Below are 17,553 nucleotides of genomic sequence, written 5' to 3' on the forward strand. Positions count from 1 at the left end.
ACCGATTAGTGGGTTTCATACGAATCACAAACAACACTGACTCATCCTACTCTATGATAGATACCATCCCACGATACCTTCATTCTCACCCCTTCTCCTGTCTCTCACAGGACAGGGTTTGAACCCCCCAGCCCCAGCCCCAACTTTTAATGCACGACACTAATAAAAAAGTCTTGTCTTGTCTTGTCTATCACACTAGCCTAGAAACCGCAAGCCCTGCAACATATATCCACATTAATGTTTGTACATACAGTCAGTTGTCAGTTGGTAATCACTTTTGATAACTCGAGAATGCAGTCTTGATAGCAAACGTGTCGACAGAAACCCACCGTTAATCTTACACATGCATCCGTCGAGGATCTGTTGCATTTTCATGTTGCATTTTCATGTTGTAATTTTGTCAGTATCACTCGAATCTTCGATATATAGGGTCCATGCGCTCTCCTGTTTCGAAACGTTTCGACGTTGGCCTATCCTCGGTTTCGTGCCTTTCTTCTCTTTGATACTAAAACATCACACTAAAAACATTAACTTCCAAAAGAACCGACTTCGACGTTCGATTGATGCAATCCGTTTCTATCTTTGTTCGCGGTTTCCACTTCTATTTCAGCCCCCCTTACCTTGCTGCAGGATGTGTTGACGAAGCCATTTATTCATACCTCAACCCATCGATGCAACAATTCCTGGTGTCTTATCATGACGTGTCACATGTCCGTCGGCCATATCATGAACCAAAGTCAACGGGACTCGCGGTGTTCTACCAAAAGACTGGGTGTTTGGTGTTCCCCTCCTGGTAGATCGGCGATCCATAGTGGTGGTTCTGCCTATCATTTGCAGCGATCGTGATCTATGCTTCAGATCGTAAAATCCCGTGTTAAAAAGGATGTCCCTTCCAGATAACTGGCATGGGTACTATGCTCTGACTTGAGGATGTGAACACTATTCCATCCACAGGGCGTTGAAGTCAGGGGCCAAAGCCACTCGTTCTCGGCAGGCCATCGATTCCCAATAATTGAATCCCAAGAGCTGTCAGGTACGACACTGATAGTGACGTACTTTAGTCTATACGTACTAATATGGCTGTCTGTAACAACTTACCTCTAACTACTGAAGTTGCCCTTGATTGGCTTATACAAGTTATATATGAGCTGTCGCATTACTGTGGTTCTACCAGAGATAAGGAGTAAATATCTAAAACTCTGTGTTATTAATGGTCAACAAAGAAGTCTTTCCTGCGTCGCCCTACCTCTTGATCTGGTTGCACGAGCAGCCACGAGGTCCAAACATTACTCTACCATGCGTTTATTTGAGCAACTCTATGGCATCCCTTGTGTCCAAAATAGTCTTCAGGCAGGAAAATTGCTCTAAAAGACATAAAGATAATAGTGCCTAAGATTCAACAGGAGGGCCTTGCCGAAGTTATCAGAGCTTCGGGGGGGACAAGCATCACCACTGAGTTGCCTTTTCAGGACTCTACCTAACGATATATCTCACTCTTTTCATACATCCAGAGGCTGAGATTTATCTTGTATTCATGAAATCTCAAGGTCTCATAGAATTGACCTGCAGTGGATGGCGTATATTCTCTGGCTGCAGCCTCTTGACTTGGCCAGTCGGAAACACAAAGATCGTTAGGCGAACAATTATACCGGTCTGCTTATCACTCTTTTTTATGTGAACGACCATTAAGGAGTTTTTACGTCTCGGGGGTTCCTGGCCTTCTTCCTCTGGATACCTAATCTTCGAAGAGGGATCTACAGTCATATTTGGTGATAACAATCCCAGATGTTCCAGAAAACAGTCGGCCAATATCGCTCCGAAACAATGTTTCTCCCAAGACCCGCAGGCCCTAGGCGATATTCTGGCTGCAGGACTTGTCCGAAATAGCTTGTTTTTCGATTACATATTCAGACACAGAGAATATCAGAGAATTACAGGGTAGCCTCGACACGATGCCACGAAACAGCATCTTTCACTTCAGTTTGTTTTTTGCCTTTTTTCATGAGTACTGTATCTTGGAATAGGAGTATATCAGTACCTTGGTGCTGATTATCTTTGTTATGCAGACGGTTCCGTTTGTGGATATAGGACTGATGCAAACCGAAGCATATGGGAGATAGTCAAGATAAAACGCTACGACTTTACAAGTAAAACATATCCCAAGATGCTTCCTTTATTTGGAACTGCATATGGGATTTGGGACTAAATATGAGTCTTACTTACCACTGCCCACCTCAGTAATGCAAACAGGCACATTGAGCTCACTTCAACACCAGCACGGAGCTGAAGACTTACCGATATTTATTTTGTAAGGGCATTCGTCTTTGCGCCAGACGATTCAGACTTGCAGTTTTTTCTAGCAAAGTTTTAGCTAAACAATTCATGAAGAAGCGGTTGTTATATGTGAGAATTCGTGTTGTTCTAAATCCACCCCTGACTATAGGTCTTGTAAAGGCCGTTCACCAACAACGAGGTAGCACAGATATATTCATTGGAAAGTCCTTTAATTCCACGCCTCTTTTAGAATATAATTACCACCTTCTGCTGAATAGCGATCGGCCGCTCTCCTTTAAATGCTAGTGTGTGATACTTATCAACTGTTCTTTTTCTCGGCTCTGATTTCGAATTCTTGAACAACAAATAAACAACTAAGTAGCGGTGCCCTTTGTATTGAGTAAATCTATTAGAACGATCGGTATATCAAACTCCTTTGGGTTGTCTGCGTCATTGTGTATATACGTCCTGGGTATACGGCGCTTCGGAAGTGGAAATTTGTTGTGTGTACGGATGGCTGGTGGAACAAGAACTATGCACTATCTAGAAGAATCCCACTAGGATGTTTTTTTTCTCTGCAGGATGTTTTCTGTGTGGCGAGCATGAACTCCCTGAATATCGAGTCACTTTGCTTGTGCGATGAAAGTGTACTGTTGTACATTGTGATTGTGGTCAACAGACCTAGTTCATTTCTGAGTGGCGGTGAAATGGTATCAGTTAGTCAGACAATAGTTTATTGTATTATCTATAGTGTTTCCATCTTCAGCTCTACGAAGAGCCGCAAGCCTGAGAGATTCTATGGCCAAATCGAAGCTGCTTGTTCGAAGACAATGAGAGTGAGACTTTACTGTTAGCTTGGTAATCGAATTGATGGCATAGCACCCAGATGATTACTACAGTTGATAATGTACCTCGAGATTTGACTCAATATATGGGTTAAGCTTATTCGAAAAGTGTTGATAATACTCTTAGTGGTTTGCAACTCCTGAGTGGTCCAGAAGTACAGGGTAGGCCTTTCTGAGAACAACAATTTAGACTGCATCGTACGCTGACCAATATATTGTCAGAGCTCTGTAACTTCATACTAGACTCATCCAAGCTCTGGAATTACTCTGGGCCTTGGGCTGATAGAAGGAAGTGTAACATCGAACATATTTGTACGAGTGTCGTAAGGCACATATGGATATCATAGTGAAGTTGAACAAGAAATCTATGTAGAGTTCCATTGATCGCTTGAGTTAGTGGTTTTGTCTACTAAGGTAGCGGCTGGAGGGGCACCAACCAAATGGAGCGAACAAAGAAGATGGCCCACAAAAAAGTCCTACCAAGTCCTGAAATCCAGGGCCCTGCATTGTCATACCTTAACCCACCCCAGCCCTCCACTGCGTCCTGGCAAGAGGATGCAATAAAACTTAGGACCTCTATCCTGGGTGACAAAAAGCCTTGAGTAAACTTAGGTAAACCTAGTATAATCTAGTGTAATTTAGTAAAGATATAGAGGATCTTAGACTAAGTATTTTTGACACCTTTGTTTATTGTTAGAGGCCTTCTTACACCCTGAGGCCTAGGCACAACAGTACCTACATACGTAGTATGGGCAAAGGCGGCTTGAGAGAAGCGAAGAATTGGCACCAGGTGATGTCAGGCTGACACCCGCTAGTTGGTTTGTTACATAGGTACTTACCTTACCTGTGAACAACCAACAACTCGAATCTGGAGAGTTTCGACCGTTCTTTGAGGGAGAAACATCATCAAACGAATATACGAAAAACTGCGTCATCTCCAACGTCAACATTGGCGTCCTCTTTCTCGGCAATTTCAAGGTTCGTCATCGCTCATAGAAGATTGGGGCTTTGCTCGTGTTCTGTACCTACCCCACCATCCCACCTCGTGTACAAGACATCAAGATCAACACCAACGTTGTCTGGACGTTCTTCCAAGAAACCAAGATAGCAATACATGGCTTGGAAGAACCAGAATAAACTGAGCATAAGCTATCGAGGGCTCTGTTAATCACATCAAGTACAAACTTTGATCTGCAATAGATGTCAACAAGAACTGATACATAAGTGGGCGAAACTCAGAGCAAGGTAAACGAACCTAAGGAAGAATCCACCTCACTCACAGCCACAATAAGGAAGCAATTAGCCAGTCAGATCGCATCCTGTCAGAAAGATGACAAGGCAGAATGTCCTTGACTAAGTACCTTACTGTGTACCTGATCACTACCTAGGTACAGACTCTGGTGCATACCCACTAGGCGTCAATATTAGCAGCTGGGGTTAGACACAAACCTGCGAGTCCAGCCTGTTCAATGGATGCTCCTCAGAAGATCATGAACTTTCTGATCTGACAAACCAGAGAATCGGTGTGAAATGATCCTGCAACGACCTGTAACTAATAAATGCACCTACTGTTACGGTAGCAGCATATGAGTCCTTAAACCCCTGTCCTCAGCCTTAAAACCGCTGAAAGTATCCTAGCGCCGTCAGCTGTGTCCTGGTCAGGGCTCCACTAGAGGCGGTCGGGCTCTATTTCCTCGTTTCCATTGGATTGGATTTCCATTTGGGTAGGATGTAGGTAAGCACAGTAGGTACAGTACAGTATAGTGCTGTCCAGTCCAGTCCAGTGCAGAAAAGAAGCGGAAGCGTCCAGATTGCAGCGCCTCATTCAGCCACCACCCGAGCTCAGAAGGAACTGACTGATACCAGATGGAGGACTCGAAAGCCAAGCGAAGCGAAGCACAGCACAGCACCTCACCTCAGAGTTATTCTTCTTCTCGTTAGGTTGATTTTACCAAATACTACACGATCCGTCACCTACCAACTTTAAACTCACCTACGAAACGAAGCGTTCCTGGATCATTATCTCCTCGCTAATAAATTGACCGAGCAAGCACATCGTATCTTCGGCCTGCCCGTTCCTCTATTCAACTGCGCCTCTTTGTTTGATCGCCTCTCAAGAACGAGGCCCCGGTAATAGACATTGGACGTGCTCCATATCAGCGCGTATCGACTCCTACCAAAGAAAGCCCGCCTGCGTTTGAACAACTTGCTACGACCCTACGGTTACAGACGGTGGTGCTGAATCACTGACTACCTACCTATACAGTACGGATACTTTTGCACTCAAGACAACAAAGATTGGAAAGTACGGTCACTACCGTCAATATTTGCGCCATCTTCAAGCCTGCATTAAGCCGGGGCATCGCAGAATCAAGAGACGGCTCTTGGTGCATCCAGCTCCAAGCCAGCTCCAGCCCAAGCTCTCAGCCCAAGCTCAATACCTTACTTAGCATTAGCCAACCAGCCAGCAAAGGCATCAGGCTCGCACCCCCCTCTTTGTTTCTTTGCACACTCCCGGGATCCAATATCTAGGACACGGCAAGGACGGTGACAGTGGCCATTATAGAAAATTCAGGACACTCAAGGGAAGAAACAGATTGGAACAGCATCAAAATCAAAATCAAAATAAGCGCCATCAATCGGCCGGACCGTTTACGGTTGAGAACTTTCTCTCGACTGCCTACCTACATATTAGTTATTCCCTCGCCTCTTTTCAAGTGAAAGAAAGGCACTCAGCAACCAGCCTAGTTCGACCATTTCTAGACTACAACTGCCCACCGTTTTCGGGACTTCGCGGTGATCACGAATACAAGCTCATTTACTACATCATATACCAAAATCGGGTGCCTTGCTGGATAGTAAGTCAAGTTACTGTTGCTCCTCATGTCTCGTCTTGATTTATTAATACCTTTACAGATATTCAGTGAGGAAACACTCTGCTTTCTCACTCCTTGGCAGTCTAGCAGCGTCGCTCCCCACCCCCCAGGCCGTGCTAATTTCTGACCCGAGCCCAAGCCTGACCCTCCCACTCCTCTTCTCATATCCCCCTCCCCCTCTTACGCCCAATCCTAATCCGCCTCCATCGAAAACCCCCCTCGTCGTATCCGTCCTGCCCCCGTCCTGCTGCGGCGCCTCGCTCGCTCGCTCGCCGCCCTGTGCTTTTGTGCCTGCCTCTACCTCTTTTGACCTCTTAGGTCCTACTCCTCAACCTTTTCTCCCCTTTGCTCCTCTTCCTCTTTTCCATATGAGTTCTATGAACTCCCGCTTCAAGAGCCTTGGCTTCGGAAAACGCAAATCCGCTGCAAGCATACAGACCTCGGAAGGTCTGACACCGAGCCCAACCCCTCCTCCAGGCCAAATACCGCGGCTTCCTTCTCAGCAACAGTTAAACGCTCCCTCAATCGCTCCGTCGTCTTCAACGACGAGTCTTCCGATGAATCACCCGGGCCCCGGCAACCGTCCGCCTAGCTATACCGCAAACTTCCCTCCCGGTCAAGCTCCTCTTGGTCGTACCAGTCCTCTCGCTCAACAGCCCAACCGCACTCCTCCAACTCAAATGGTCGGCGGTCCTCCTCCGATCAATACCGGAGCTCCAATGGGCTACCCTCCCGGAATGGCGCCCATGGGCCAAGGTCCTCCTCCGATGGGAGGTCCTCCTGGTTTCGGACAACAACCACCGCCTCCCCAAGGATATCCTCCTCCCGGTCCCCCAGGTGCTCCTATGAACCAGCAGTTTCAACGACCAGGCCCTGCTGCCGAAGTTGAGGGTGCTAGCAAGAGCAAGGCTCAGCTCATTGTTGGAATTGATTTTGTAGGCTAGCTACCAGCGCAGCAGACCCGGTGGCCAACTAACAATCAATAGGGTACCACATTCTCAGGTGTAGCTTTTGCTTTCGCGACCAACAACGAAGCCAAGGAAGATATCATCACTGAGTGGCCAGGTGCCGGTTCTTATACCAAGCAGAAGGTATGTCAGCAAGGGTCAAGACACGAACCAAGGAAGCCACGAAGCTAATAACTGTCTTTGACAGATTCCAACAGTGCTTTATTACGATCAATACCAGAAAGTGGTAGGATGGGGACCCGATATTGCCGATGCCCTTGCTCCTACCGGCTATCCCAAGCCCGGTGTACAAAAGGTCGAATGGTTCAAGCTGCAGCTGATGTTGAGCGGCAACACATACATTGATCCTATCAACCTTCCTCCTCTGCCTCCAGGAAAGTCAGAAATCGATGTCGCCGCCGATTACCTTTTCAAGCTTCGACAGGCTATGCGGTCAGCTCTGCAAAAGGCGTTAGGTGAAGTCTTTAACCGAGAAGAACGCAACATCCGATATTATCTGACCGTCCCTGCTATTTGGAATGATGCTGGAAAGGCCGCCACTCGAGCTGCTGCCATCCAGGCCGGTTTCCTTCGCGATGAGAACGACAACCGTCTGACTCTCGTCTCAGAACCCGAGGCTGCCGCTTTGTTCTGTTCCAAGACCGGTCTTCTGGACCTCAAGGTCCACGACGCTGTTCTGATTGTGGATTGTGGTGGTGGTACCGTTGATTTGATTGCTTACGAGGTTGAGGAGGAGAACCCTTTCACTGTTGCCGAGTGTACGGCTGGTTCTGGTGACTCTTGTGGTTCAACAGCCCTGAACCGTAATTTCAGCAACATTCTCCGCACCAAGATTCGAAAGATGAAGCTTCCCGATGGCTCCAAGACCGCTGGCCGAGTCTACGCCAAGTGCATCATGGACTTCGAGAACCGAATCAAGGCTGATTTCCGAAACAACGGCCAGAAGTGGGCTGTCGACGTTGGTATCGAGGCTGAGTTTCCTGAGGCTGGTATTGAGGAGGGTTACATGACCTTCACCAATGAGGAAATTCTCCAGTGTTTCGAGCCCGTTGTCAACCGTATTCTGGAGCTTGTGAGAAACCAGATCATTGCCATCCAGGCCCAGAACCGCACTCTCCAAAACATCCTGGTTGTCGGTGGTTTCGGTGCCTCTGAGTACCTTTTCCAACAAATTAAACTCCATGTCCCTCCCCAGTTCCAGTCTAAGGTTGTCCGGCCCATGGATTCCGTGGCTGCCATTGTCAAGGGTGCTGTTACTGCTGGTATCACAGAGCGGATTGTTACTCATCGTGTTGCTCGACGACATTACCTCATGGCGACTCTTCAGCCCTTTAAGGAAGGCTATCACCCCGAGGCTTATCGTGTGCCGTCTCTCGATGGAAAGGACCGCTGCAAGTTTACCCGTCAGATCTTCGTCCAGAAGGGTCAGAAGGTCAAGAACGGCGAACCTGTCAAGGTCTCTTTCTTCCGACAAGTCGCTCCAGGTGCCACCCTCATGTACGAGGATGTGCTATATGCCTGTGACGATGATGTCTGCCCTGAATACACCAAGGATCCTCGTAAGTTAAACATTCATTCTGCGCTTCCCCAACACATGACTAACCTATCCCAGGTATCAAGGAAGTTGTTACTCTTACCTCAGATCTTTCTCGCAAGAACTTGGAGAAGGACTTTGAGAGAATGGACACCCCTCAAGGCACATTCTATCGCGTTTACTTCGATATTTACCTGACCCTTGACGGTTCGGAATTCAGCGCCGAACTTGTCTGTCAAGGCGAAGTCATGGGCCGCTGCCGCTCTCGCTTCAGGTAAACAAGCTTAAAACAGAGGCGGAAGCGAAAGTCGATAAGTTTAAGGTTCACTTTGAAACCCCATGATACCTAGGAAGACACAGACCCGAGATGACGCCAAGTCAGCGCGCAAATGGGAATATTTTATAGCTGCCTTAAGGGCACGCGAAGAGGACGTGCGACATGTCGAGCGAAAGATGTTGGATTTAGTATTGAGAAGTTAAAACGAATGGGGCATGGCGAATAGACCAACGTGTCTGGCTGAGCCTGGTGCTACGTTCCGGGATAAAGAGGGGAAGAGTTATATGCATGAACGACATGATGATTACTCGTACATAGACAATGAATTTTCAGTTGAATGAACACAGGCTATAGAGTCATATAAAATCAGCCGACGCACTCCCTCAGTTCTCATGCTGAAGCTGCTCACTGTTTCCGATCATAGGTTTATAGTTCTCAGTAAGACCACAGTCAAGCACATACGACCAAAGCTCGTAGAGAATACGGGGTCCCGTCCGCTCCCCCATCGTCAAGCTGCGAAGCGCCGGATTAGTAGTTGGGTCGGTGACGACCAGCGAATCCCCGGTGTTGTATGTTTTTTTGGTGTCTTTAATTTTTGACGATATTCAGATTTCCTAATACAGTAATTGGCTAGGTGGGGCAGAGTCTCTTTCACCACGCACGTGGGATAAGGTTGTTGTTCCCGTTGCCAGTCTGAGATTGACTCAGTCACAATGGCATTATAACAGCTCATGTCATTATATGCGGTGAGCGGTTTCTCAGGTAAAGTTCGATGGACGCTTACAGCACGAGGCCATCTTGAAGGGGCATCGTCTGTCGTCCTGGTTCGCGACTGCTCTGACGTCATATTCGACCTGCCATGTTAACCAACATCAGGAAATGGCAGGAACGCCAGCCATGGGTTCGTTCCTTCTTTGAGGAGCATTGGTAGGTACTCTGTTATTTTGCTCACTGAGCTAGGTACCTTGGTCTCTTGTTTATGCTCCCCTTCACTTCTGTATTCTCCTTTCTTGTTGATTTGTGATTCTTTCCCTTACTCCAGGCGAGTCTTTCATCTCGCCTTTATCCTCTTTCACGCCCTTTATTGTTACTTTCCTGGCATTTGTCTTTGGGCGATCAGATACCAAAAATAGCTGTTACAACATCATCTCTAATACCCCTGGTCGTTTCAGATTCGTGCTTTGCCCTCTCATCGCCTCTCCTTCACGACAGCCTAGCCCTATCTCGTTTCCCTCGGCCAGTCAATCCCTGTTCATTGGGCCAACTATTCGTCCTCCTTCTGGTCATTTTCAGTTGCCACGCTTGAACCGCAGATCAATTCGACTAGGTTTATCAAGAAACAGTTCCTGGGCATCAAGAAAACGGTCCCTTATTCGCACCTTCTCGGCCGCCTATACGTCACTGTCGACCCTGGACCCTGACTCCAAACCAACTCCATCGTTCGTCTTATATATGCCTGTCGACCGCAGCTTGAATAGTCTCTTCAGCGTTATGATCACGACTGGCTAGCACTTATTATTATTATTTTTTGATACTTTGGATCTGAGGCAACTTCGTTAGACAGGCTTATTTGATCTCAGTCTCAATTACCCACGTTCAACTTCTTCTTCGTGGTAGGAATAAAGTTCTCGGGTCGTGAGATGGTATCCTCGTCAAGGCGTAGAGGCGCGAGTAGCGTTTCTTCATTTTGTCGATTATTGGCCCCAGCTATTGCAGTCGGTTCTCTCCTGAGCGCCACAGGGGCGGAAGGGGCACAAGATGCCACGAAGGGTTCACACGACGATCTTCTGCATTTCCCTGGACGAATTAGATCTCCGAACCGAGGGGAACCAAAAGATCCTAACAGGACAATTCCCTTGACCATTACCAACAAATGTGACTCGACAATTTGGCCCGGTATTGCGACACAGGCCGGCAGAGGCCCGGGAACTGGAGGATTCGAGCTCGCTCAAGGAAAAAGTAAAGACCTATGGGTCTCATGGGATTGGCAAGGTCGGGTCTGGGGTCGTACGAATTGTACTGTAAATGGTGATTCGTGTTCCTGCAAGACTGGAGATTGTTTTGGGATGTTGGATTGCGAAGCCAGTGTAAGTGCTCTGTGCGGGAACAAGAGTTGTATAATACTAACCACCAACAGGGTTCCACGCCAGCAACACTGGCTGAATTCACCCTGGCTGGTGGTCTGCATGGGAAGCAGACTTTCTACGACCTTTCTTTGGTTGATGGCTACAATCTCCCGATGGGCGTCAACTACATACCCGCCAAGAACACAACATTCATCCCGCCGAATCTGACCAACTGCGCCTGTATTGCGACACCTAGTTGGATCTACGCCAGCAGCCAGACGGGAACATATTACACAAACTCATCATACCCTGTTCCACTTGAAACTCGAGTCAGCAGTGACAATGCCCGAAGCTGGTGCCCATGGAAATATCTTGCTTTTCCACCCACTAAGCCTGGGGATGGCGTCTATCCTTATCCAGACGACGACATTCAACGGCCAGAGTTCTCCCCCTGTAACAGCGCATGCGCTGCGTATGGAACCGATGAGGACTGCTGTGTAGGGAAGTACCACGACCCAGATGTCTGCAAGCCATCTGCCTACAGCAAGAGAGCCAAGATTATATGCCCCGATGCATATAGTTTCGCCTACGACGACCAGAAGTCCACGTTCATTATTCCTAACGGTGGAGGTTGGGAGGTAATCATGTGCCCCAAGGGTCGCTCAACTAACATCCTGCGACAACTTGGGGATGAAATGAACGAGCTAGCCCAATCTGGCACCCTATCGGAGGTGACACAGAAGAAGCTCAGGGATGTCAGTTATATTGTAGCTGAGAGGAGCCTCGGAAACCATGTGCTACCTATCGAAGTCATGATGGCTTCAACAGCGTTGGCAACTGCAATTTGGTTACTAGTATAAGCTGCAACTGTTCTTGTGCGAAACCCAACCATTGGAGCTGTGAAGCTCTCTTTTGTCCAGGGTTCAGGCTGGCTCCTGATCTCAAGTACACTCCTTTGATGCCCGTACTGTAGACAGGGCGCGTACGAAGAAATGATAGACGATGGAGAAGAAACCGCACCATATACCTGATTAGAACGTTTATACCCCCTTTTCGACAACCTTAAATAAGAAATGCTTATTCTTGCACCTGTGCGTAAGCTACTTGAGTTTCTATCGCTCCGAGATTTGATGATTTATATCCACCCATGAACTGGTCCGCCTCGTCTTATTGTGAAGCAACCTCTATATCTGAATTCGTGCAAACGTGCCATGTTGCGCGTCTATTTGCGCTGCTTCTCCTTCCGCCTCCTCTCCCACTCAGCTCTCTCCTCTTCATCACTTCCACTGAACTCGGCATCGTCGTCACTGTCGTCTGGAACATCGAGCACGGCTCCACCATGGCCCGCCGAGTTGTTGACATTGATGAAGTCTCCAGCATTTTGGTTCGCATACTCATGCTTCTGAATGATTTCGCGGAGTTCTGTGTTTGTAGGATCGACAAGCTGGTAGGGGGTAAGACGGGCCTTGTTCTTGACTCGTGTGCTGGAGCCGGCCTCAAGCATCATCTCGACGAGGGCGTTACCGAAGGGTCGCTGCGCGGGCGGCTCTGAGTTGATCCAACGAATGGCGCTGTGAAGAGGTGTGTCGCCTTCTGAACGGTTAATGGGATCGCACTCGAATTCGGGCTGATCGAGAAGGTGGTCAATGATTTCGTCTGAGGCGGTGGGTTAGCTCGTCTGGATCATGCGCATGCATGAAGGTATGTGAGGCGCACAGTTTCCGCGGGAGGCGGCTTCGTGGTAGAGATGGTTGCCCATGACAGTTGTGGTCTCGTTGAGGAGCTTTGAGATCTCGGCATCGGACTTGTCCTCGAGACAGTCGTTGAGAAGATCGAGGTTGTTACGGCGGCAGGCCTCGATCAGGATCTCCTGGACGGTGGCGCCCTGCGGAGTTTGTGTTAATTCGCCGATCTACTGGGAGTATTCTGTGCCAAGCATGATGCAACTCACATCGTGCTCTTCATCTCCAGCCATGTTGAGAATTGTTGAATATCAAGTCAAATTGGAGTTCGCGGGAGCGGGGTATTATAAGTTCGGATTGGCAATGACGAAGTTAAGCGCTGAAGAATCTGAGAAACCCCGTTGGTAATTTAGAAGACTCCTAGGGAATACCCGCAGGCGAGAAACGGAGAAAGCACAGGCTGGTCGTGTCGTTGTGGCTCAAGGGAGGCAGTGAATATGGATGGACTGTGCTAGGTTTTGAGTGTTTCATGTTTCGTTGGTGTTTGGAGGGGCACTGTGATGCCCAGGCAGGGAGCTCAGGCGGAAATGGCGGGGAGAGGATGGCGCTAGAACTGCCAGACCAGCCTGGGCAATAGTGGGACCAACCAGATCAAGTCAAGCAGCTTCATGCTTCTGTGGTAAGACGGAAAAAAAAATTAGTGGTCATTCGAACTTCAATTCAAGATCGTTTGTCTATTCAACCGCACCTTAATCCACGACAACTACCAAATAAGAGGGCTCATCGTGAGCAAGCCAACGTCGCCCCCAAACTAAACCGTTTATCTCTCCCACGAGCATAGCAACCGTCATCATGTTACTCTGTAGGTGCCCCGAAATTAATGCACCTCTCCCAAACTAACAATCTTCAGTCTGTCCCCATTGCGCAAACATCCTCACCGTCTCCCTCACAAATACACGAACCAACCGTCTCGAATGCCGAACTTGCCCTTTCGAACATCACATCACCGAGCCCGTCTTTTCGCGACGGATATATGAGCGTGTCGAGAAGGAAGATGTCTTTGGCGGTCCTGGCGCCTGGGACAATGCGCAAAAGGGTCGTGTTCAGTGCCCTAATGAGGGATGCGAGGGAGACGAGGCAGCATTCTTCCAGGTCCAGATTCGCAGTGCTGATGAGCCCATGACGAGTTTTTACAAGTGCATGACCTGTGGTCACCGGTGGAGAGAAAACTGAGTTTGGGGGAGGATTGCTTTGGATTTCGTAGCGAAGGGGTTTTCTTTGTGCAAGGAGAAACGGAGTTGGGTCATCATGCTTGTCTTTTAGGGGTGTTTAAGAATCTGTTCCACCAGGCGTCGCACTGTTCTTGATGACGGGATGCTTCTTTTTCTTGCGTGGGGTTTTCCGCTTTCGAGGGTTGTCAGGCATACTTTCATTCACAGCGTCATCCTGATTCCTCTTGTTGTTACCCGTGCCTTTCGTATCGTCCTGTGAAGGGCTGTTCAGCTTGGGAGGGACCTTCTAGCTCTCTCGGTGCCAATCGACTGATGCCTTCATGCCCTCCTCCATCAGAGCCCTCACGACATCAGGGCTGATGATCTGTTGCCGGAACGTCTCCTGCTGGAGCAGCTCGAGATGTCGTAGTGTCGGGCCGGGGTACGTTAGGTACTTGAGATATGGCGGTTTGCTCCAGTATTGTAGGTAGGCAAGATATGCGACAAAGGCGGGTTGGCTGAGAAGCTTCTGGGAGGCAAGATGGTTGAGATAGGCCGGGTTTGCGAGGGACTGAACAAACTGCGCGCAATATCTGTTAGTTATGGGATCATAGCGCTACTAAATGAGAATGCAAACAAACCTCGAGCTCAACCTCGAATCGTGAATAGCCACCGTATTTGGGCTCTCGGTCTACTTCAGCAGGCGGTCCGGGAGGCGATCCCACTGGGATGTCTTGAGAATCTTCCGTCGCCATATTCCAGGCAGGAGCTGTATCGAGAGAGGTCAATTGCGAACAATGGAATGTAGAGTTCGGAGTTGAGTGGTGGTGATGTGTAGGAGGATGTTGGATGCTGTGTTTGGAGGAGTGCAATTGGGGTAGGGGTCGCGCAGTTGAAAGGCCCGGCCCACCTTCCATTTGATATGGAGTCAATTAGGTTGAGGAGAAAAGAAAAAGAAAACAGTCAATAATAAGGTAGGGAGAGCTTGTTAACAATTGACTTTAATTCCTCCTAGTTTCTATACAAAGTTTACTCTTGTGCTGTTGTAATAGGTCTATATTCTATGCACTTTTATGTCTTCTTCTCATACCCTTACAACGTTATTCTTCAACACAACGCAGACGCTAGGCTTCGTCTTTTCTGTCCTTGGGAGGCATTGAATACTCAGCCCGAGCTCTTAACGAGTAGGTAGACATGAAAGGTTACCTCTGATGGTGTAAACTGCAATCCACAAACGCAAACACAAACTAAACTACCTACCTTACCTACTAAGGCAACACAATTCTTTCAAATTTATTTACATTGATAGTTATCATCTGCTGAAATAGAACTACTCTCCCCACTGAAAGCATCATCCACTCAAAAGTCTCCCAACACGCTCAAACTCATCAACATACCCTAATAAATATTGTGTTCCCATGATCAACTTCAACTCTCTTTAAAATGTCCGAAACACCTGCTACTCAACATGTCAAGACTCGCATTCTTATCATATCCGACACGCATGGGTCGAAACCAAAGCCCAAAGACAATGGCGGACCTACCACTGATGATGAGCTCAACGAAAAGGATGTCTCGCGTGTGACGACAGGTTGGAGAGAGTCTCTACCCAAGGCCGACGTGGCTATACATTGTGGAGACCTGACGAAGCGAACTACAATTCCTGAATTTGAAAATACTTTCTCTGTGCTACGGTCTATCAACGCCCCTCTCAAGCTGGTCATTGCAGGCAACCATGACATGGCGCTTCATGATGATTATTGGATCAATGAGTTTGGTGGTCCAGCGGACACGCTCGACAAGGTCAAGACTATCCTTCAGGAGGCTGAGAAAGATGGTGTCCGACACTTGACAGAGGGCGTGCATGTGTTTACCCTGCAAAATGGCGCTCTATTGAAAGTGTATGCGAGCCCGTGGACTCCTTCGTATGGTGGCTGGGCGTTTCAATATGACAATGGGCACGATTTCAACATCCCCAAGGAAACCGATGTGGCCATTACTCACGGTCCCCCGCAAGGTATCTGCGACTTTGCAGGCATGACTGGAACCCACGCTGGCTGTCCCGATCTCCGTGCCGCAGTCGCCCGTGCCAAACCCAAGATCCATTGCTTCGGCCATATTCATGAAGCTTGGGGGACGCACCATGTGACATGGAAGGGCAATGACATTGATGAGAAACTGTCAAGAAGAGTCGGGCTCAAGGGGTTACGACCAAATCGCGTGACGCAGAACGAGCAAGAGGCCAATGCAACGAGGGTGAAGCTAATCGAGATGAGCAAGCAAAGAGCTGCACATCTGGACCTCACTCAGGGTGACAGTCGCGTGATTCAAGGGGTTCAAACATTGTTTGTCAACGCGGCCATTATGGATATCAGATATAGACCTATACAGCTGCCGTGGCTGATTGATGTCGATTTGCTGAGAGCTGGACCGTTGTGATAGATCATGGACGAATACATACGCATACATCATTATCACTACGAATCATAACATAGATACACATCAACTGAAAACCGATGGGTTCGATGCTTGTTTATTACTAACTAAGCTGGTACATGTCTATTACTACTTTTCCCATCACTCTCGATGGCAAGCTAATCAACCGTGGGTACCCCTGGGAGAAGAAGAAGAAGAAACAAAACAAGTGATACACTATCCATGGATCTTTGAGCAACGCATTATTAATTTCCTTGTATCGTAAATGTCAATTGACTGCGTCCCATGAAATGCTCCGTGGTGAAGATGAGTTTATACACAAACAGATATCAGTCAGTGCTCTTACAGAGCAAGGACAGCACCGAGGGCAGCGAGGAGACCCAAGGCGGGGCCAGCCACAGCAGCAGCGTTACCGGTAGGAACGCTGCTGGCGCTGCCACTCTCGCTGCCGGAACCAGAGCCAGAAGTCCCAGTGGGTGTGGAAGCTCCGTGAGTCTTGGTGGTTCCGTTGCCGGGGTGGGGAGTAACGGGAACAACGGTGGACTCCTCAGGGATGCTGGAGAAGATGGCGGGGACGCTGGCGGAGCCGGTGACGGAGGTGTCGATGCTGACGGTGACGGCGCCGCTGGTGGCAGCAGCAGAGGTAGCGGTAGGCTTGCTGGAGCCGGCCGTCTTAGCAAACTCCTTGCAGGCATCGGCGGCAGCGGACTGAGCCTTGAGGAGGTCTGAAGCCTCGCAGGCTTTGGTCAAGCAAGGGGTGATGATGGGGAGGAGCTTCTCCTGGAAATCGGAGGCGCATTGGCATGCGGTGTCCTCGAGCTTGCAGCCGGCCTTGGGGATGTTCTCCTGCAGACATTTGAGCTGTGGGATGAATGTTAGTTGGGTGCTGTCATTGGATGGACTAGGTGACTTACAGCACACTCGGGTTGACCGCCGAAGTCCTGAGCGGCAACGAGGCCAGCAGCAGCGAGGAAGAAAGTAGCCTTCATCTTGAATGTGTGGTGTAGGTGCGAATGATCTTTGTACTGTAAGTAATAAACGATTGAGTGAAAGCGAGAGAGCCTTGAGTTATAAAGTCAACGATTAGACAGATGCAAGTCAATTCAACGAGGGGGATGTACAGGAGACAACTAAGACAAGTCTTGGAGCAGGTCAGTATCACCTCCTTATATACAATGTAGTAGAGTTTTGCAAACTTAAAAAGTCCCGATACTTTATTAGCCCAGTTGAATAGTGAACAGACAGCAGACGTCAACAAGTGGCTGGACTACGAACGATTACAGGCTAAGCTGCTGCTATTGGGGCGACCATTGACCTGATCCTGATCCAATACTAAGCTCTAGCACAGCTTCAGGCTGCAGAGGTGCCCCTGGACCCCTGGTTC

The 17,553-nt window shown here is 48.6% G+C and overlaps 7 protein-coding genes across 7 annotated transcripts; 4 read left to right on the forward strand and 3 right to left on the reverse strand.

The window, feature by feature from the left end:
* Positions 1-6,363: 6,363 nt before the first annotated feature.
* On the forward strand, positions 6,364-8,775 carry FSUBG_12181 (hsp70; the record flags this gene model as incomplete). The annotated part of the gene is made up of 4 exons (XM_036676944.1): positions 6,364-6,930; positions 6,982-7,086; positions 7,151-8,522; positions 8,576-8,775. The coding sequence occupies 4 exons, from the start codon at positions 6,364-6,366 to the stop codon at positions 8,773-8,775; spliced, it is 2,244 nt and encodes a 747-aa protein (XP_036532348.1).
* A 2,065-nt stretch (positions 8,776-10,840) lies between these two features.
* Positions 10,841-11,700, forward strand: FSUBG_12182 (pathogenesis-related PR5K (thaumatin family); the record flags this gene model as incomplete). Its single annotated transcript, XM_036676945.1, has 2 exons — positions 10,841-10,861; positions 10,912-11,700. 2 exons carry the CDS (start codon positions 10,841-10,843, stop codon positions 11,698-11,700), a joined length of 810 nt encoding a protein of 269 aa, XP_036532349.1.
* A 362-nt stretch (positions 11,701-12,062) lies between these two features.
* On the reverse strand, positions 12,063-12,815 carry FSUBG_12183 (ankyrin repeat; the record flags this gene model as incomplete). Its single annotated transcript, XM_036676946.1, has 3 exons — positions 12,063-12,496; positions 12,557-12,725; positions 12,792-12,815. The coding sequence occupies 3 exons, from the start codon at positions 12,813-12,815 to the stop codon at positions 12,063-12,065; spliced, it is 627 nt and encodes a 208-aa protein (XP_036532350.1).
* A 559-nt stretch (positions 12,816-13,374) lies between these two features.
* FSUBG_12184 (DNA-directed RNA polymerase III subunit RPC10) lies at positions 13,375-13,755 on the forward strand (the record flags this gene model as incomplete). The annotated part of the gene is made up of 2 exons (XM_036676947.1): positions 13,375-13,384; positions 13,433-13,755. The coding sequence occupies 2 exons, from the start codon at positions 13,375-13,377 to the stop codon at positions 13,753-13,755; spliced, it is 333 nt and encodes a 110-aa protein (XP_036532351.1).
* Positions 13,756-13,851: 96 nt separating this feature from the next.
* FSUBG_12185 (SOH1) lies at positions 13,852-14,488 on the reverse strand (the record flags this gene model as incomplete). The annotated part of the gene is made up of 3 exons (XM_036676948.1): positions 13,852-14,040; positions 14,101-14,313; positions 14,375-14,488. 3 exons carry the CDS (start codon positions 14,486-14,488, stop codon positions 13,852-13,854), a joined length of 516 nt encoding a protein of 171 aa, XP_036532352.1.
* A 688-nt stretch (positions 14,489-15,176) lies between these two features.
* Positions 15,177-16,172, forward strand: FSUBG_12186 (rhamnogalacturonate lyase C; the record flags this gene model as incomplete). Its single annotated transcript, XM_036676949.1, has 1 exon — positions 15,177-16,172. The coding sequence occupies one exon, from the start codon at positions 15,177-15,179 to the stop codon at positions 16,170-16,172; it is 996 nt and encodes a 331-aa protein (XP_036532353.1).
* Positions 16,173-16,511: 339 nt separating this feature from the next.
* On the reverse strand, positions 16,512-17,158 carry FSUBG_12187 (cell wall protein; the record flags this gene model as incomplete). Its single annotated transcript, XM_036676950.1, has 2 exons — positions 16,512-17,030; positions 17,084-17,158. The coding sequence occupies 2 exons, from the start codon at positions 17,156-17,158 to the stop codon at positions 16,512-16,514; spliced, it is 594 nt and encodes a 197-aa protein (XP_036532354.1).
* Positions 17,159-17,553: the final 395 nt, after the last annotated feature.

This window comes from Fusarium subglutinans, assembly GCF_013396075.1.
Source record: "Fusarium subglutinans strain NRRL 66333 chromosome Unknown NRRL66333_c0000253, whole genome shotgun sequence".
NCBI classification, from domain to species: Eukaryota; Fungi; Ascomycota; class Sordariomycetes; order Hypocreales; family Nectriaceae; genus Fusarium; species Fusarium subglutinans.